Source organism: Podarcis gaigeae (genome assembly GCF_964106915.1).
Source record: "Podarcis gaigeae genome assembly, chromosome: 2".
NCBI classification, from domain to species: Eukaryota; Metazoa; Chordata; class Lepidosauria; order Squamata; family Lacertidae; genus Podarcis; species Podarcis gaigeae.
In genome coordinates, this window is record NC_139679.1 from 73,579,888 (window position 1) to 73,601,976 (window position 22,089).

The window sequence follows — 22,089 nt, forward strand, 5'->3', positions numbered from 1 at the left end:
CCCAGGATGTTGTTGGACTACAACTCCCCTCATCCCAGGCCACTGCTCCCGCTAGCTAGGGATGATGGGAGCTGTAGTCCAACAACATTAGGGGACTCAAGGTTGAGAAAGGCTGCTCTAGACTTTATATGCTTCTGCTTGGCACCAGAAGTTTCCTTCAAGTAGGAACAGTAGCAGCAAGGAGTCTAGTCCTGGTTGTTGCCTGCACCCAAAAGAAGCGCCAGCCTAGTTGAACTGCTTGCTGCTGGAACCTCCTTTTCCCAATGGAGACAGGGACAGCAATAGGAGCACAATGTGTGCACAGACTGGGAGAAGGACAAAACCAGCTGCTTATCCCAGGCTTCCTCAACCTCGGCCCTCCAGATGTTTTGAGACTACAGTTCCCATCATCCCTGACCACTGGTCCTGCTAGCTAGGGATCATGGGAGTTGTAGGCCAAAAGCATCTGGAGGGCCGAGGTTGAGGAAGCCTAGCTTAGCCTGATAGTTCTGCAAGATTCCCTGATACCTGTGCATTTGCTCTCCATCCTAAAGCAATGGAGGATCCTGTTGCATAGGAAGTGGGGCACAGAAGAAAGCCTGGGAACTGTGCAGGCTGCTCCATTTGGGCAAATGGGGCACTGACCCAGAAAAAAGGGCCTTAACAGTGTAAGAAGAAGAACTGAGATCCAAGGGACGGATAGTATAGAACTTTTTTAGCAGTTTACCTTTCTGGATTACTGTGCAAAAATGTGCAATTACTATGAAACTGTTGTGGAGGATCTGAACTCCTATCTCCCTCTTTGCCCAGACATTCAGAGCAGCAGTTGCAAGGCACCTATATTTATGACTGCTGGAGAAATGAAATTTCCCATCCACCTAGCATTTTGAATCACCAAGGAAAGAAGGAAGGAGTGTGGCTGGGAAGCAGTTGCTGAAAAGTAATTTATTTTCCGAGGTCTTTCCAAGGCACTAAACAACAAGATGTTTTCTTTTAAGCTTATTTTACCATTGATCTAATGGATGCCATTTTATTCTAAATTGTAATTTTATTTTACTTCTCTTTTGTTGTACACCGTCTTCTTTTTGTGTATGAAGGAATAAATTTAAATGTAATGGGCTGGATTTGACTAACTCATTCTGCTTATAGAAGCCAGTGCAGGGACTTCTGCTAGTGCAGCAAACTTTCGTCCTTCTCTCCCTCTTGTGTGACCCCCACACCTTCCCCCAACCCACTCTGAATGATTGGGAGAACCCCCTGAATATCATACAGGGGAGGAGGGTGAGTATCATTCCATGGGAAAAGCCGAAGAATTTCCTCTGACAGAACACTTTCCGTAGCACTATGTTGAATTCCACACAATAATTTAATTATTGTGTTGTTAACAAAATAAATAAATATTTATAAATAAAGTTGTTAACAAAATAAATAAATAAATAAATAAATAAAATAAATAAATAAAATAATTAAAGTTGTTAACAAAATAAATAAATATAACACACATATACACATGGGTAGGTAGCTGTGTTGGTCTGCCATAGTCGAAACAAAATATATTTTTTTCTTCCAGTAGCACCTTAGAGACCAACTAAGTTTGTTATTGGTTTGAGCTTTCGTGTGCATGCATACTTCTTCAGATACGAAAGCTCATACCAATAACAAACTTAGTTGGTCTCTAAGGTGCTACTGGAAGATTTTTTGTTGTTGTTACACATATACACACACACACTGCAGGAATCATGCCCAAACCCCAAGCATGTTGATAAACCCTCACAGAGCATGAAGCCGCTTACAACATTCCAAAAGCATAGTGGGCTGGGCTTTTGCCAAGCCTGCCCTGAAAAAGAAAGGAAAATACACATCTGTATGAAAGTGCATGAAACCCTAAATCACTTTAGTATTATTAGAGGACTGGTTACACTGTTCAGTGAAAGGGCCCAATGCAGTTTTGATAGACTTGTTACAAACATCTGATTGCCCCTGATTAGATTAGACAATAAACTCCTGTCTTGGTGTTTGCATTGTTCAACTCCCACTCTGCAATCTGTAAATTAGAATTCCAGACCTCAGAGATTGGATTCAAATTGGATTACTGGATCTGGTCCAGGTTGGGAAGGGTGGGGGGAAAACAATTTGGAGAAAACAGAGGGAAGTATGCAGCCACACACACTTGAACACATACGCTAACAAAATAAACACACAGACAGAGACAACAAGCCAGGATTTGATTAGGAGTAAATTAAAAATATAATTAAAACAAAAAACCCCAACCAACCAGCAATTAAAGAAGAAGTGGGAAAAGGGATGAATTGTCACTATTAATTAACAAAACAAGGAGATTATACCTTTAAATGTTGTTTTTCTCCAATTTAGGCTGTGTGGGTTTTTAAGACAAGTGCTCAGCAGAAGAGACTAATTTCCATTTCTATTGTTGGGTAGGCTTATGTGCTTCCAGAGACTGCATCTGTGTATTGTGTCAATAGAACTTCTGCCTCCTAAGTTTCAGGAGAAATGTGATGAGAAGACAAACTTTTTTTGCTACTCCATCTGAATCTTATACATGGTCTAAATTCTATGGTGTAATTCTGAAAGCTAGAGTTTTCGCCTAAGCCTGCCACTGGCCTCCTATGTAATTTTGAAAAAAGTTACTTCCAGTGCTTCCAGTTATCTGTACTGTATTTGTGTTTGACCTATTTGGCTGTACTTTGCTGCCTCTCACATTCTATATGATGTGCAAAACCAGTTGGCCCTCAAGTGTGGAGCAACTGAAAAAGAAAACATATTTGTTTTATCCATAACCTGAATTTTAGTTCAAGGCAGTGAACGTGGTTCACACCTTTAATTTGCAAAACAGTTCTGTGAGGCAGAGCTCAGAATGACTGGCCCAAAGTCACCTAATCAACTTCATGGATGAGTGAGGATTTGAATCTGGGTCTTCCCAGTCCTAGCTGGACACGCTAACCACTGCACAGGCTCTTGTAGATTATTTCTTCTTCTTGTACAGCTTCTCTATGTAGCTTAAAAGGCGCAAAGGCACAGTGCAAAGAACCTAGGTTGGGTTCATTTTGAGCTTTTGGGTGAGTAGCTTAGAGCCCCTCTATTGCACAGCCTCTCTATCTTACTCCTCCAGAATATAAGCAAAACAAAACCTCAGCAAATTACATTTGAAAAGTACAACACCAAGATACCCACACCAGCTTGGAGCAGGCTTTCACCCCCAATTCAGCAGCACAACCATCTCTGTAATGAGCCAGCCTATTCTTAGCTGCTAACCATGATAGGGCCACAAGGCACTCTTAAGAGCGAGTCAAGTCCTATTCTGTGACACGTCAGTTTTTTCATGGCATTAAAAACAATTTCCTGTCAGAGAGTTGAAGGACTGAGAAAGACGTCACTTAATACATGTAAGGAAAATAATACAATTATAAGTGCTGTTAAAAGGATGCACCTGCCCACACTAAATGCACAAAATAAGCAACAGTTGAGCTTGAGCTTGATAACTTCCAACTGAACTAAAACAGACTGAAGAGACAGGAGATTTCTGCTGCTGGAGAAATTTGGTTTGGGGAAAAAATAAGAAACTGAAATAAAGCAAAGCTAAAAGATCATCATCCTACATCAGGTAGGAAGGTTGGATGTGGCGGTGATTCCAGGGTCCCCCTATTAAAGGAGTTATCTATATGGGTGTCACTGGCCATACACTGAAAGGTCGTCAGTGAACTACCCCTGCATGCAGGGATCTGGGCTTGGCTGCCTGCTACACTTACGTCTCGCAGAGCACCCCCATATCTCATTTACCCTGATGAGCCCCAGTTCCCCCTGGCTGGGGGGCCAAGGTCTTCCTACATTCAGAAGTTTAATAAAGTTGTGGCCTAATTTTAATTCCATATAACATTGTCAGAGTCTTTATTCCTTCCTTATGATCCCTGGGGGCTGGGGCTGTCACCACTTGGTCACGCAAAACAAAACTAACAGATCCATTCCTAGCTACACCAGGTAGGAAGGCTGGATATCTAGCCTTGTTCTTGAAATTTCATTTTTCTATGCGAAGGGTTCTTTGAGGGAGAGCATCCATACATACAGCTCTCTGCACCCAGTCTGTGTATAGTCCAAAAACAAAAATAAAAAACTGTACTACTTGATACTAATGACTGCATAAACTGGCCAAGCTTTGAGCATTTGGTGTTGGCAGACCAGAAACACAGAAATAAGCCCAGGTTCAAGACATATCACCCTCCCTTCTCCACCTTATGAACACACATACTCATAAACTCCAATCCTCCCCCCAACAGAAGGTAAAGGTATAGATGCTTTTTATTGTTCGCACTCATCCTTCTCCATACCACATTCTAGATAACTACTGCCAACACAATGCTGAGGCACAGCATGATTAAGTAAGCTATTCAGAGTCACAGTCAATGTAAATATGAGGTAAAAACAAGTTTCCTCCTAAAACTGCACTCCAAATATAACCTCACACATGCAGAAAGCATTTTAAAAACAAAGCAAGGATGCTTTTAGACAACACATTTACCTCTTGCTGAAGTGTGAAATTGCATCTCAGAGTGCTCCAGTTACAACATCCATTTTGATGGGGTAACAATTCATGCACTTTAATTTGGTTGTTTTTGCCACAAAGAGAATCCTGAGCTGACCACATAAGAACTCCTGGACTGAACAATGTCCCAAACATTCTTCAACTGCACCCAAAGCATACAGGAAGCAGAAACAGACTACCAATTTTGCTGATTTCAGAACTTTCCCGTGATTGGTCAGTACAGGCACAAGGATTACTAACTGGTTGCTTAAGATTCTTCTCCCATTTCTTTCTGGGATATCACATTTTCCTAGATATGTTGTTATTGGGAAAATGTGAGAGTCAGACTTCACCTTCTCTTGAACCACAGTGCAAGAGGGAAAGAGAATCCAAATTCAGAGCTGAGCTCCAACTATAGAGGGACTTGTACCAGAGGTTCTGCTATCAAAGAGATAAAGCCAGAGTGACTCTGCTCAGCTGCCAAACTGGATTAAGGACAGAGCGAATCTTGAAGAGAGCACAAAACACCTTGGGGCCTTTTTGTTATTGCCCCTCTCTGCAGTCCCAAATTCCTCTATCTCATATTACTGGACAAGATGAAGCCGGTGATAAAAACATCAACTTAGACAGCAGTCTTTATTCAGGTCACAGAACAGAAATTGTACACTTCAAGGCATAACCTCCAGTAAACTATGGAATATGCAGAATTCATAAGGCAAAGTAAATTGTCTGCGGCCCAACACATTACGTGAAAAATTAATAAGCATCAGCTGTCAAACAAGACATGGGGGAAGGGGGAGAGAATTATATTCAAATCAGCACATATTTAATTCAGAACTTCAAATGCCCATCCCACATTCTTCTGCACAACTTTTACGCAACACATTTAATGCACTGGAGTAAGTCCTATAGGAATCAGGGGCTTACTTGTAAGTAGACATTGCACTGTTACACCAGCATTTTCAGGTGTAACTAGAAGCAATCTACCCTTTGAAGAGGGAAAGATAGCAAATATTAATAAAATTCTAAGAATGCAGCTTATCTATACTATACTATACTATACTATACTATACTATACTATACTATACTATACTATACTATACTATACTATACTATACTATGCTAATATTACTGTACTACTATTAATTTATTTATACCCTTCCTTTTTCCTTGACTAGGCTCAAGGTGGCTTGCAGAAGTACTGCTAAAACATAGAAAAACCAGTCATTAAAATACTTTTAATCCGGATGCACTCTGGACTTGAATGCACTGAATCTTTAATAAATTTGGAGTATAGCTCCTGTTTTGGCTGCTACTGCTTATCAGAAGCACACCCCACAGTAATATAGCCCTCTAGTTCCTACACCAGAACAATGGAAAAGAGCGAAGAATGCTTACATTGGATGAGGTGAAACAGACGGATGTCCCAAAACCTTTGCCAAAACTACTTGCCCTGCATTCACTCCTGCTCATCTTCCCAACTTGACTCAATGAATATAACTTTATTTTTTTAATTACCACTTTCATGAGTCATGGATATAATAAGTGAGGTCAAGCTATATTCTCACTTGGGAGGGAGACAGTGCCATAGAAACAAGACCCTGATCCTTGCTATTTATAAATCTAAGAAAAACCCAATCAGTTGCATTCCTTAGCAACTTGCTGTGCTGCTGTGTTGGAAGTAAAGTATGGCTATAACAACTAGGGGTGGGCATTTAGTTCAAATGAATTCTGAGCCACATTGGGCAGATTCAAAGAGTCTTGGGACTCTCCCAAGGTGAAGCAGGTTTTTGTCTTGACGTATTCCTAACTGAACTGGGATGTTCTCAAAGCCTTGGGGCCATTTTGGAAGATAAGCTTTGCAAACTACATACCGTATTTTTTGCTCTATAAGACTCACTTTTCCCCTCCTAAAAAGTTAGGGGAAATGTGTGTGCGTCTTATGGAGCGAAAACAGGCTGCGCAGCTATCCCAGAAGCCAGAACAGCAAGAGGGATTGTTGCTTTCACTGTGCAGCGATCCCTCTTGCTGTTCTGGCTTCTGAGATTCAGAATATTTTCCCCCCCCCTTGTTTTCCTCCTCCAAAAACTAGGTGCGTCTTGTGGTCTGGTGTGTCTTATAGAGCGAAAAATATGGTAGTTCACTCACATATATACAGTGGTACCTCGGGTTACAGACGCTTCAGGTTACACTTTGCTTCAGGATGAGAACAGAAATCGTGCTTCGGTGGCACGGCAGGAGCGGGAGGCCCCATTAGCTAAAGTGGTGCTTCAGGTTAAGAACAGTTTCAGGTTAAGAACGGACCTCCAGAACAAATTAAGTACTTAACCCAAGGTAACCCTGTAGTGCCCAATTCTAAAGGAGGACAGGATTTCTGTACTGTTAATAGTTGTGTAGAAGAGAGAATTTTGGTTGGTACAGCTTTCTCCACATGCTGCATGACAAGCTACCTTCACTAAAATTTCCTCTTCTATAGCGGTTAAAGATGCACAAGCCTGTTTGCTCTTCACATGTGGTAAGCCTGGCCTAGAAATCAGAAGCTAGAGTAAATTCCAGCTTCCCCAAAGTATCTCCTGACCCCCCTAAGTTCTAGGGGCAAGAGAATCATTGTAGAAATAATGGCAATCTGTCATGGATGCTTTAGTTGAGATCCCTGCATTGCAGGGCACTTGGGGTCCCTTCCAATTCTACAGTTTTGTGATTCTATGAATGGTAGCTACTGCATCAGAAGTTCCTAGCAGTCTTTGGGTGGATCGGAAGGTGGGAGGAGGAGAGATATTTGACCATTCTCTGTCTTCTCCTCACACTAGTTGCTGGCAAAGGCTTTCCTAACGCCATGCTTGGTAACTGGAAATTTAATATTTTTCTTTCTCTGCAGTGGGACAGTGTTGCATGGAAACTTACCAGGGCAAAATCCATTTGACACATGTCATTGTTGCAACATGGGCCATTTTGGCTTGGAGAATGGTGTCACTACTGTGTCTTGCATGGTGCCAGGCATACCGTTGACACTAAATGTTAGTAGCAGCTGTAGTAATTATTAAGAACACATGATGTATTTGTCTCCTTTCAAACATCCATGTGAACTAAAAACTAGGTATAAAGAACAGAAGAGGTGACAGGAATACAAGGCTTAAGTCTACTGGTATCAATATCAGTAGTCACCGTCATTAATCCTTACACTGGTCAGTTAAGCTTTGCCCACCTTGGCTAACTCATACTAATCAACTCAGCTGCTGTGCACAGAATACAGGCTGTGATTAAGAATGTTAGGTGTGAAAGAGGGAATGGTGTGAAAAGATTACACCAACTGAAATATATATATATTGCCTGGATATATATACTCTTTCTCTATATATATTTATATGTATAGTATATATATATATGCAGGTTTTGGTGTCCTCGGGTGTCTTCCCGTGTAAAAGTTGGGGTGTCTAGGCGACGTTTCGACGAGGTCTCACTCGTCATCTTCAGGCTGGTGCTTTCGGCTTCTTGTTACTGGAACAGAGCGGGATCTCAATGTTTGAGTTCCTATAAATACTGTAGAGGGGGTGTGGTGTCTAGCCTCCAATGTTCTGGGCAGAGAGGAAGTTCCCAGGCTAGTGTGCCTTTTCTTCTTTTGTTCAAGCAAGTATATATATATATATATATATTTGCTTTCGTAGATTTTCACGGGTACAGGAATGCAGGTTTTGGTGTCCTCGGGTGTCTTCCCGTGTAAAAGTTGGGGTGTCTAGGCGACGTTTCGACGAGGTCTCACTCGTCATCTTCAGGCTGGTGCTTTCGGCTTCTTGTTACTGGAACAGAGCGGGATCTCAATGTTTGAGTTCCTATAAATACTGTAGAGGGGGTGTGGTGTCTAGCCTCCAATGTTCTGGGCAGAGAGGAAGTTCCCAGGCTAGTGTGCCTTTTCTTCTTTTGTTCCTTAATTAAGTAATTAAGGAACAAAAGAAGAAAAGGCACACTAGCCTGGGAACTTCCTCTCTGCCCAGAACATTGGAGGCTAGACACCACACCCCCTCTACAGTATTTATAGGAACTCAAACATTGAGATCCCGCTCTGTTCCAGTAACAAGAAGCCGAAAGCACCAGCCTGAAGATGACGAGTGAGACCTCGTCGAAACGTCGCCTAGACACCCCAACTTTTACACGGGAAGACACCCGAGGACACCAAAACCTGCATATATATATATATATATATATATATATATATATATATATATAGTTAGTATACATAGTTAGTAACGTCGCCTAGACACCCCAACTTTTACACGGGAAGACACCCGAGGACACCAAAACCTGCATATATATATATATATATATATATATATATATATATACTATATATAGTATATATATGTGTGTGTGTGAGAGAGAGAGAGAGAGAGAGAAGAAAGCAGCATGTGCTATTGCTGGGCTTTGAAAACTTCCATTGCTGAGTTTATTGGTGCTGACCACACTGTTGCATAATTGCACCTTAATATGTAGGTACTTTATCTTACTGCTGCTGCTTTTGAGGATCTGGCTGATCTGTTTTGGCAGTACTGATTTTTTTCCCCCACCTACAAACTTTTGCTGCTGAGGCTTCACAGTTTTTGATTTCATGGCCTATTGAAATTTGCTGTTTTGCTATCACCATTGAAACATTTATTTAAAAAGTAAACTGATATTTTGATATGTACTGTTTTATGCTTGCTGTTCTATTTTCTGAATTGCTTTGGGTAATTCCATGAATTTTGTGGGAAAGCAGCATGGAAGTTGTAATAATAATGATGATAACAAACCACCTTTATGATACTTATAAGTTAAAAACTATATATGCAGAAACTTCGGTTAGAGGAAATGAAACAGATAATGCATAGGACCACATAAATGTAAAAGCCCTTTGCTAAACCCAAAAGTCCTCGATGTGATGATTTCTAATCAGAAAAAGTTAAGTAGAAATGCCAGATACCTGCCCATCATCACATAAAGGGTCAGCTTCACCTATCATTACAGCTTAATCTTGCTTGCTTGCTTCAGCAGTAATATAACATTTATTCCTTCATTTAGGAAGGAAGTGATACAGTGGAAAGTTAGACTGAAAATGTACCCCAAACCCCAAGATGAGAATGAACTGTACATCTTATCAAAGGACTCAGAATACTTTCTGCCCCTCACCCCCATGAGTTGTTTGCATGTGAGCACAATGGGTTACAGCTCCCAAAGGTCACTTCTTTGAAGAACTCTGGGTAGGCAGGAAACTAAGATTCAGACATGTCAGGGAAGAGCGTTTCATTAGTCATGTTAAAAATGATCTCTAATTGCAACCCCTTGCATGACAGAGATACCAAGAACAAAAAAGGCATTTGGGCTGAATAGCAGTTATCCTTGGAACTTCATAAAATTCCCCACCTCTGTGGCTCACAAACATTGTTTGAATCATTCTGAATAAAGGATTCATCAGCTGGAGACTATGCAAATATTGGAATGTTGTCATACATACCAGTTCCATATTGCTCACTCCTTCTTCTACCAGACACACCAATCAAGGCTAATGCTCCAAGATTTGACCTTACCTTCAATGCCTGGACTTTCTTGGCCAACAGACTCTCAATGTCCTCTGCCACCTTTTCCACTATTTTCTCTGGGACATTCTCTCTTACATCAAACAGGCTCTTTTTTTCATCGTAGATCTGTTTAAAGATATTAAGATGGGGGAGGGGAGAAGAAAAATGGATATTATGAGAAACAGCTATATACACACATAAGCACCCGCTTTAAGAAAATGTATTTTAGGAACTATAGACTATGAAGTGTTCATACAAATAGCAATCATATGCCCAAGACCTCTAAGTACTGTTAGAAATGCCATGCCTTTCCATGGATTAAGAGAGAGAGAAAGACAGACAGACGGACAGACAGACAAAAATTCGCCATATCCCTGTCCCAGAAACAAGGCAAAAAAGTAAAGAAATGAATGGCTGTCAGAATTTCAGACCACTACGGTGGGAGCCATCATGAATTACTGTGGGATAGAAGACAAATGAAATGATATTTGGCATCCCAATGCTAAGGCAGCCTTAAATAACCAACCAATCGGCAGGGGGTGGGGTGGGTAGCACTGAAGGTGGAAAGGAGACTAGTAATAATTCTCTGAAGCAGGAGGTTGTGCCTGAATGCCCAGTTCAGCTTGCTAACCTCCATGAGATTTCCCACTCCCCCCCTCTTTTCTAAATATCCTTTCACTGTCACAGACTGAGCACACCACACAGTCAGAAGCCTTTGAAACAGAGTTTCTCATTTTCTTGGGATAGTCAGATTGCCCCCAAGCCTCAATCAGAAAAGCACTTCATGAAATGCCACGTATGCCCAACCCACTTTGTAAAAACTAGCATACTGCCTTCATCCCTCCCACTGTGCATATAATTTAGTGGGGATGGAGACTAGCAGCAGATGGTACATGGCTGAAGGTGGTAGGAAGAGTAAGCAGAGCTTAAAACAGACGGAAACAGGTTGGTATGATAAAAGGCCTGTAAGAAGGGAAGGAAATATTCAGGTAAATAAATACAAAACAGTACAACATTATCTGTATGGATAGATAGATAGATAGATGATAGATAGATAGATGATAGATAGATGATAGATAGATTACATAGAACACAAGAACTGTCATACCCCTTGGGTTATATTTGATGGTGACGTGAAATATGTTTGGATCAAATTCAGCAATGGGGATAGATTGGCATTTTGCACCAGAGCAACCGACTAATTCAACAACCTAACGGACTCCTCTCACAGTGTTATCACTAAGCTTCAGAATTAAAGCTTCTCTTCACCAACATCCACACTACATACCACTTATACAAATGGTGTAAATAGTGGCCAACAGAAAGGTTGGGAAATAATACAATCAATACATGGTGTGGCAGCAGGATTGTCCTCACTTTTAGACCCAGTTCACTGCGATGCCTTGGCCATAGCAAGTGAAACAAATGTGTGCAGGAATTCAGTGTGAATAAAGTAAACCTGATAACTTACAATCTTTACCTGGCAAAATGTGTGTGTATGTTTAGGATAAAATGTGTAGCCAATACACATTGCACTCTACACACACATGCGTCACTGATACATTACATTCAATCTGTAGAGGTCAGCTTGCCTAGGGGCAATCAGGCAGAGACAAACCAGGTGAGCGCAATCCCATTTCACAACTGTGCATCTATTTTACGGAGTGTGCTCAGCATGTGAATAGGGCTACTGCTATCAGAATAAAGGAAAGCTTTGAGAATCAATTACAGAAATAGATTTTTGAAGTTTGCAATCCAAGCTGCTTATGAAGGGCTACGAACACCCAACATGGCAATGTTTTGTTTTTTCAGGTGTTGTTTATCGCCAGTTGCCCCTTCCATACAGTTCTTGAAACTGCCTTTGAGCTGCTGTGTGAAATGGCTGCTCAGCAAACAGCAAGCTCCATCCTGGTAATGTAAAGGCAGCTGGAAGTGAATTGATGTGTCTGAATAACAAACCTTAGTCCTTCTGCATGCCAGACGTGTGTGTGTATGCGTGCATGCATGCAAGGTGGGGGAATACTTTGCAGAAGCTGTTAAACAACAGAACTGAACATAACTGATTCTCATAGTCTCTCTTACTTCCTTTCTCTTCCCATGCCCTATTATTCCTTGGGTAAACAACAGCATAACAAAATAATGTGTTTTGAAGGCACACTGGCTCCAGCTGAGCAGTAGCAATTAGGGAAGCAAAAGAAATGGAGCAATCTTCAAGGAGAAAGCTTCAAATGCAGAGGGCATCCTGACATCAGTATTTTCCTATTATGAAATGGCAAATCTGCTCCTATTGGTTGTAGCTAGCCTTGCCCATGAAAAATGATGAGGGTGTGTTGTGCTTTTATGACATTGTGCCCTAATGCTGTCTGTCTTAAATGGTGAGGTAAGTCTATTAATTCAGTAGGGTTTACTGGAACATTTCAGTAAGGTGACAGTAACCAAATATTGTATGCATTTTTTATAGAGGGCACGTTGAACTATTATAATAACATAGTGGAGTGTGCTCATTATTGCAGAACAGATTGCTCTTGTTAAACAGCCAGCAGTATGGATGCTCATACAGAGAAAATGACGCTTATGTTGCCAGTGACTATTATCACTGAGCTTATCCCTAATCCTTGTCCTTAGTATTACATGCCCCTCTAACTACTGAAAAGTGGAATTGGTAGATATTGTATACTTGGGACTTCCAATAAGCTTTTGACAAAGTCCCTCACCAATGACTCCCAAGTAAACTTAGCAGCCAAGGGATAAGACCAAGGGTCTTGTAATGGACAGACAACTGGTTAAAGAGCATGAAGCAGAAAGTAGGAATAAATGGACAGTTCTCTCAATGGAGGAGTATTAGAGGTACCAAGAAGGCCAGTTCAACTGGAACTCTCCACAAACCCCAAGACCATGTGTTTATTTTTGTTTCACTCTAAGCAAGGAGCGTGGTGTTAGAGAAAGTAATTGGAGGAAGCCAAAGCCAAGTATAAGTGATGCTTAAGCCCAGTATCATTTATTTAGAAGTTCCTGCTGCAGTTAGGAATTTTCCTACAGTAACCGATATGCATAATGAATCATGTATATGCATGCCTAATTAAACCTCCCCAAACCAGTGACATATCTAATGCAGGTAAGGCCTCTAACCTGGCTATTAATTATGCCTTGTGATCAATTGATTTCCTCCAGAAAGCACAACTCACTCTAATTAAAATATGTACCCTTGTTTGCATGACTTGAGAATTTCAAGCTTGAGCCCTGCAGCGGACACAATATCCCTTAAAGCAGTATTCTTTGACCTTGTGTCCCCAAATGTTGTTGAACTACAACTCCTACTACCCTCATCCAGGCTGGCTCAGGGATGATGGGAGTTGTAGTCCAACAACATCATCTTGGAAGCATGGTTTTAAATAAGCCATTTTGGCATTAGGTTCTACTGTAACAATGCTTGCACCATAATGGTTGCTAACATGCATAGTAGTATAGAAATACTATATCTTCTGAAAGCCTGGGTGAGATTTTTTAAAAAAATTAAATATCACATCATGAAACAATGGGCTTTGTCAAGATTGCCTCAGTATGTAATCTTAGCCCATTGTAGCCTCAGTTACAACATAACAAATCTATGCTGCCAACGTTGTATGCTTCCAACTGTTCTAAAAAAAAAAATCTCTGCATGACAGAAATTATCTTCCTTACAGACACTGGAGACCTCTGCCACAACAGGCAGTGATGCCCATTAGCCTACATGTCTTTAGAATAATCAGACAAGTTAATAAATGATCAGTCTATCAACAGCTATTTGCCAAATGGATAGCTAAATGGATCCTCCATATTCAGAAGTACTGTATCTGGTTACCAGATGCTGAGAGCCAACTATCAGGGAAGGCCATCAACCCCTTGCCCTGGTATATCAGCTGCTAGACACACTATTAAAAATAGATCATTATTGGAAACTGATCACTGCTGGAAACAGAATGCTGGACTGGATGGATCTGGGTGGTCCAGTTTGGAGATTCTTCTATCCTACTATTTCACTACCAGTGAATCAACTTAGTAGATGGGTGAATGAGGTCACACACCAGACTATTCCCAGATGCAAGCAGTGTTCAGTACTTGAGACAATGTCAGAAAGAACATGATTCCCATCTCATGGTTGCCCCATAACCATAGTGTTCTTAAATTTCATCAGCTGATACTTCTATCTCAAGGTGTGATCACAAGCATAGTGCCATCTATATTATGCTAACAGGATGTCAGGTTCTGTGTAACATCAGAGATAATGAAGCAGGAAGTGGCAAGAGTGACAGCAGGCTTCATTGCCAGCATACCGCAACAGTTTCTGCTGCTGGTAGCCTGTTATGTGGAAATCGCCACATACCACTGTAGTGGCAAATTGGGGAGTGATGCAGCTAGGGCTAGGCCACAGCCAGCATCTCCCCCATGAGCAAATAGCAGCAAATGAAAGGGACAGTGGCAAAAAGGTCAGCAAGGATATGCCAGTGTCTATTGGGGCTGATAATGGTCACTGCAGAAACCTTCTTTCTAAATGTATTATATATATTTTTGGCAGGGGGTGGGGAGACAACTGGCCAGACATATAAATGATCACAGATGCTCACTGTTTTATTTTTAATATAAAAATGCACTTTATTTTTAATACAGCAAATGGTGCTTATTCCCAAGTAAATATGTTCACCACCAGGGCAGCAGAAGCAAACCACATTGATTCCTGCAGCCATTATTTATTATTATTATTTATTATTTATTATTTGTACCCCGCCCATCTGGCTGGGTTTCCCCAGCCACTCTGGGCGGCTTCCAACAGAGATGAAAAATACACTAAAATGTCACATTTTAAAAACTTCCCTGAACAGGGCCGCCTTCAGATGTCTTCTGAATGTCAGGTAGTTGTTTATCGCTTTGACATCTGATGGGAGGGCATTCCACAGGGCGGGCGCCACTACCAAGAAGGCCCTCTGCCTGGTTCCCTGTAACTTGGCCTCTCGCAGTGAGGGAACCGCCAGAAGGCCCTCGGAGCTGGACCTCAGTGTCCGGGCAGAACGATGGGGGAGGAGACGCTCCATCATCCCTGACCACTGGTCCTGTTAGCTAGGGATGATGGGAGTTGTAGTCCCAAAACAGCTGGAGGGCCAAGTCTGGGGGCGCTTGGTGTAAAACTACCTTGAATTCAGCACAGCTGAGATGGAGACTGAGACATATGCAGGTGGGGAGGAATTAGGAAAGAAGTAGCTATTTGGAAGGGGGCAACAACAACAGGAATGGGAAATAAGCAAACACATGCATTCTGGAGAACAAATGCTGAAGAAGAGACAAAACGGTGGCAGATTTAGGCTGCTGCAGTCTGTGTTGCTCGGAAAATGCATATCCCCCCTTCTTGCATCATGTGACATCAGTCCAAGCTGCAGCAGCACTGCAAGTCTTCCCGCAGCCTCAGTCATGCCAGTCCAAGATGCTGGATGCTCTCCACTCTCAGAGGGGAGTATAAGCCAATTTTAGACAGGATGCACATGATTCTGGGACCAAACTACTGCCACGTAAACAGGCCTGGAGAATGAACCTACTGCCACTGCATCCTGCAGCAGTACATCCTTTAAATAAGAAACCTGATCCTGGAGAGCTAGAATGCTCATGAGAGATTAAAAGAAAAGATGGGGGGGGGGAGGCTGACATTAAAGAAAATGCTTTCTTTTCACTCACCTTGCAAGCAGTTTTCCTCCTACCTACTGAACAATAAAAAGACTGTTTTAGCAGTTCTTTGCAAAATAAATAAATGAGAGAGAAACAGGGAGAGTGTTGTGGAAAGAAGTGTACAGTTAAACTGATCCTCAGGGACAAGAAACCCAATGAACAAAAAAATCATGCAACACTGTATAAAGCCATAACAGGAGAAAGAGAAGATGCTAGGAGTTTAGCTTACCTAAAGCAATTGTGCTTTTTCCTATACAAATCCATGTTCTTACCTTTTACTAGCTCCCCATATTCCTGCCCAAAGAACTGCCTGAAGCAACTTAATAAGAGTTGTCATTTCTATCCTGAGGGATGAGAGGAAAGGACCACCGCTCATTTACATATGTATCTGAATATATACAAATGAGCATTTCCTCACTTCTTACCATAGGGCTGACCTGAAAGCACCAGCCAGATTACAAAAGATGCAGCTAGGCCAATTTAAAATGTCACCAGATGACAATCCTATGACAAGCAAGCACTGCCTGTGCATATCAAAACGACAGCTACCAATACCTGAACTAATTAGTTTGAATAATTATTAAACATTTTGTTCAGCCCTAACAGTGGGCTAGGTGCCAGAGCCAGAAGAGAGGCAGTGATGTTCCAGCCACATGGCCTTGCAATCTAAATAACTTTTTAAAAAGAGAGAAAAGAGGACAGGATTTGAGAAACGGACAATAAGGAGTAGCAGAGGAAGGGTTAATTGTAAGCTGGCAGCACAGAACAATGCTGTTGGCAAGGAAGAGAGATTCTGTGAAAAATGATGTTTAGAATCAAACAACAAGAAGGTACCGGTTACTGAGGCTCTGTGTAAAGAAACAATGATACTGGGAGTGGAAGAAATGAGGGGAAAGAGTCAATTATCATGTCAAGAGGAGGAATCTGGAGGGTGAGAATTAAGGACACAATGTTGAGATGTAAAGATTTGGATCCTGTAACTGATTCATTCATTATGAACCTGACACGCCTCGCGCATTCATGAATCTGGATGGTTGCTTACAAAGGTAGAGATAAACACGAACTATCTTCCAACCATACCATTACCAATATACACACCTGTGTGGTTTTTTATAGAGAACAAAATATATTCTAATTCTTCAAGCGCTACTCCTTAGCCAAAATGGTACCATCCATGCATAAGACGGAAATTATTGGAATGCTTGGGCAACTCCAATGTTTGCAGAAATAATAATAATAAAACCTTCTTACTGTTTTCTCCCCCTCCATACACTTGCCCAGAAAACTGCCTGATGCAAGTTAATAAGACTTGTCATTTCTTCTGGGGGTAAAGGTAAAGGTAAAGGTACCCCTGCCCGTATGGGCCAGTCTTGCCAGACTCTGGGGTTGTGCGCCCATCTCACTCAAGAGGCCAGGGGCCAGCGCTGTCCGAAGACACTTCCGGGTCACGTGGCCAGCGTGACATCGCTGCTCTGGCAAGCCAGAGCTGCACATGGAAACGCCGTTTACCTTCCCGCTAGAAAGCGGTCCCTATTTATCTACTTGCACCCAGGGGTGCTTTCGAACTGCTAGGTTGGCAGGCGCTGGGACCGAGCAACGAGAGCGCACCCCGCCGCGGGGATTCGAACCGCCGACCTTTCGATCGGCAAGCCCTAGGCGCTGAGGCTTTTACCCACAGCGCCACCCGCGTCCTTCTGGGGGACAGGGACTCAAAACCAGCCAAAGGAGGACTAAGAGTGCTCAGTGCCAACTGATAGCTGGAAGAGGAAAAATGGAAAACCACATGGGAGGGGAATAGAATGGAGTATCTTCAAAGGCTGGCTGGAATCCTGAACTCTAAAGTGGAAGGTTTTGCTGCAGATCCCATTGTATATATGTTGGCTTTAGTGATAAAAAAGAAGTTGCTTAAGGTTCTTGGCCATTCACAGAATTAGATCCTTTTGTTTCATATCTATTTCTTTGAAGACTTTATTCTTCTGGGCTGAGAAATCATATATCTATATAGTAAACAAAACATCCTCATGGGAGACTTTGCTATGTTTTTGGCCTCCAACCAACATGTGCATTCCTCTGATGCTCTGAGATATTCATAAACACATGCATCACTTCATTTCAGCATCAGCAAGAGGACATAAATTAACAATGAGTATCCACCAGCCTTCATTGTCCTTCACTGGCAACCACTAAGCTTTATCCAGCTGCCACAATCTCCTAAACTTCAAGAATATCTTTAGGTGGAATACAGCCACATCCAGAATGGGCTGAACATCACCACCTTGACAATATGAACCACCTATCAACAGTACTTCCATCTTGTCAGAACTGAGCTTCAGTTTGTTAGCAATTCTGCAGTCTCTTCATATAAAAGAGAGGTGCCGAGTGCTATCTACATATCAGTGATACCCAGCTCCTGAACTTGCTCATTAATTTCATGTAGATGTTATAAAGCAGTGCCCACCCATGCAATGTTAATTCCATGGGGTCCAAATACCATGATGCCAAACTATAGCCCTCTGCTCCTGCTCCCAACAACACCATCTAGAATCAGTCTTTTTGGAGAAGAATTGTCAAAACCAGAAGGACCTTATGATTGATGACATCAAAAGCTGCTGATTCAGAATAGGGATTATGCAAACTCAGCTCTCCAGATGTTTTGGTACTACAACTCCCATCATCCCTAGCTAACAGGACCAGTGGTCAGGGATGATGGGAATTGTAGTCCCAAAACATCTGGAGGGCAAAGTTTGGCTATGCCTGGGTTAATTTGTTGATTTTATGATACCTTATTTCATTTGTCTTCCCTTTTAATGAGTAAGTAAACGAAGTAATTTAATTAGTGCAATAAATATTTGCATTGTGTCACTGATGATACTGGTAGTGTTGTTCATCCCTTTAGCGTCGATTTTCAACTGTTGGTCAGTGGTTCAAATTGCGAGATTTACTAGTTTCCTCAGTGTGAAATAACATCAGAATGACAAACACATTTTTTTAAATGTCATATTGATGAGTAGATGTACACTCTTTGAGAGCTTTGTGAAGGCATTTATATATTTGAATTTGTTTACCACCTGTCATCTGAAGATCTCAGGGTGTTCTACAGCATAAAAATACATTAGATCAAAACACAAAATACATAATAAAAACAATAAGAAAACAAACCAATAACCCTTCTACAAACACCTAAAGGTGTACAATGAAGGCGCCAGGGAGAGCATTCCACAAACAGGGAGCCACTGCAGAAAAAGCCCATTCTTATGTTGCCACCTGCCGGATCGTACATGGAGGGGGCACACAAAGAAGGGCTCTGATGATGATCACAGGATCCAGGTAGGCTCATATGGGGAGAGGCAATCCTTGAGGTATTGTAGTCCTGAGCCATTTAAGGCTTTAAAGGTCAAAACCAGCACTGTGTATTGGGCCTGTAAACTAACTGGCAGCCAATGAAGTCTAGCCAGGATCAGTGTTGTATGCTTAAACTGTCTTGCCCTGGTGATCAACCTGGCCGCTGAATTCAGCACTAGCTGAAGTTTCTGAACCATCTTCAGAGGCAGCCCTACATATAACATGTTGCAGCAATCTAGCCTAGAGGTTACCATAGCAACTGCCCCCAGCTCAAGGAGAGAAGGCACCCTCTGAAATTATGAAATGCATTCCACATTTTCTGGGGAAAATGAGAGAACACACTCCCTCCAGCAAGGAAGCATTGCTTTGGGTTCTACTTGATCAAGGCCACAAGTAGTAAATTGAGTGGGTGTATTCCTTTCTAGAGGACGCAGGTAGCGCTGTGGGTAAAACCTCAGCGCCTAGGGCTTGTCGATCGAAAGGTCGGCGGTTCGAATCCCTGCGGCGGGGTGCGCTCCCGTCGTTCGGTCCCAGCGCCTGCCAACCTAGCAGTTCGAAAGCACCCCTGGGTGCAAGTAGATAAATAGGGACCGCTTACTAGTGGGAAGGTAAACGGCGTTTCCGTGTGCGGCTCTGGCTCTGGCCACAGCAGCGATGTCACGCTGGCCACGTGACCCGGAAGTGTCTCCGGACAGCGCTGGCCCCCGGCCTCTTGAGTGAGATGGGCGCACCAACCCCAGAGTCTGGCAAGACTGGCCCGTACGGGCAGGGGTACCTTTACCTTTACCTTTTATTCCTTTCTAGACCTTGTTTGGAAGCACTCCCAAATTAGCCAGTGCATGACTAAGTTTTGATCGGAGCCGAAATTAAAAACCCAAAGCCACCACTGAATTCCACACATTTAACAGTGTTCCAGAATAATGCATTTCAAAACCATTGTAAAGAGGAGGGTTATGAAACTGAAAAAACAAATGAGACTACTATACATTTATTAGTTAAGTACCATTTTCCTAATCCACTCATTTTATTCTGGAGGTTGGTGGCTGACTACAAAGGGCTATCTGATAAAGTGACAAAAAGCACTAATGTAACCCAAGCTGCAAAGTAAAAATTACCTGAAAGCAAATAAAAATCTATGAAGGAAATGAACTTTTGTACATGAATTTACAAATGCAATTTCATTTCCTGTGTGCTGTAGATCATGAAATAGCCAGAAAGAGTACAGGTCTACTTAGATTACAAAAATTATGTGTAATGTGTGTACAGCAGCCCGGCTATAAGAGGTATTTATGACAGGTTTGGCATTAAAATGAAGGAATAGATCACATGCAACAGGGATGTGAGATTCCAAAGCTGGAATGGTAAGGACTAGGAAGGGTTCCCTCCCCTCAAAAAAAGATTTAGCTGACTACAAGTTGAGAGGTTATGACAACATACTACATGGCAGCAATGAGCTCAGAAGTCTCAGGTGCTGCAGTTTTTATGGTCCCTAAACATGAAGTTGCCTTACTGAGTCACCCCACAGGTGTATTTAGCCCAACATTGACCATTCTTACTCTGCAGCTCACCATGGTCTCAGAGCTGCTGAGAGGCAGGTACAGGAGGGACTGTAACTTTCCCATGATATTTTTGTCTGAGATTAGGTACTCCCTCAAAGTTTCACCCTGCAAATACTACTACACAATAAGTGCAGGTGGCTATGCAAAATGTGAAAACTATGCAAAAAGGCTTGGGTATGTATCCTGTTGTGCAGGAGCTAAGGATAAGGCAGTCATTAAGGCAGACAGTACAATAGCAGCAAGTCTATTTGTGTTTCACAGGCTAAATGAGTACACAGTTGCTACCAAGGCTTTGGTTTATGGTTGGCATTGGGGGAAAGCAGGGTTCTTGTGCCTTTAACAGCTGTGTGTCAGGCAGAAATGCGACTGGTTAAGTATTTTCTAGTAAGGAAATAAAATTATGGGTAAGTTTACCTCTTCACATTCTGTTTGTCCGATATTTTATTACATGTGTGACCACTGATTTATTTCTTGGAATCTCCACTCCACCTGCAAAATATGACACAAATTTGCATATGATACAGAGCTTATGCTGGTTTTTTAAAATGCAAATCTGTGTCATTTTTTTGCAAGTGGGGTCAAAACCACATATATTGAACTGGGCCCAGAAAACACTATTGGCACCCATGCTCCCTCCCAGCCTAGTAAGATCCTTTAACTGGAGAGAGCCGTGAATGAACCTTGGACCTCATGCATACAAAGCATGTATGCTACCACTGAGATATGACCTCTCCAGGAATGTGATATGTTTTAATTCTGAGAAGGCTCAATACATATAAATTTGGTGCTGGCTTCAAAACACCTGATGCTGACATTTAGAAATTCCAAACAGTTTCCCACCTCTGATTATATGAACTAGAACTTGTCTTTTTGCTCTTACTGCCCCCATATAAAAGTGCCTAACTTCTCATATCCACAAGCACTGAGCACATATTAATGCAACAAAAGATGTAACTTTACATCAGAGGCAAATTGCAAGCAGGCTCCCCAGAATATTCAGTGAAAGGGTCTCTTTGCTGCTTCAGTGATGTGCTATTTAAATGTACATGCTGCTTAAAGCACAGCCTCCCAGTGCAGTGCCACATTCCATCTCCTACAGCATACTAAGAGAGAGACCCTTCAAACTAAAGAAAAAAGAATATACAGTGGAACATGAAAATCACATTTCCCATCAGCATGTTCATACCTCAATCAGGCTTTCATTGCACAAAAGGCTATTATGCAGGGAAAGTCTGTTTTCCTTTCCACAGAGTACTGGAACATGGGATTACGATGGGTCTGGAGAGAGATCATCCTAGCTAGTTTAAAAAACATAAAAGTGGGCCTATGTGGCATAAACAGAATCCTTCTCCTGAAACTCCCTCCCATTATGTATCAAGACATGTGCTGTCACTATTATTTTTCAAGCTTCTACTGAAGTCAATTCAGC

General features: G+C 41.9%; 1 protein-coding gene across 5 annotated transcripts in view; it reads right to left on the reverse strand.

Annotated features, from left to right (window-relative positions):
- CACNA2D2 (calcium voltage-gated channel auxiliary subunit alpha2delta 2) overlaps window positions 1–22,089 on the reverse strand; it is a 520,700-nt gene that overhangs the window by 393,263 nt on the left and 105,348 nt on the right. For all 5 annotated transcript variants that reach the window (XR_014561165.1, XM_083726521.1, XM_083726520.1 and 2 more), the window contains one exon: window positions 10,075–10,191. Coding sequence is in view for 4 of the 5 variants with exons in the window: in XM_083726521.1 (XP_083582647.1) it covers window positions 10,075–10,191 (117 nt within the window). In the remaining variant the exon portion in view is untranslated. The remainder of the gene's footprint in view (window positions 1–10,074; window positions 10,192–22,089) is intronic.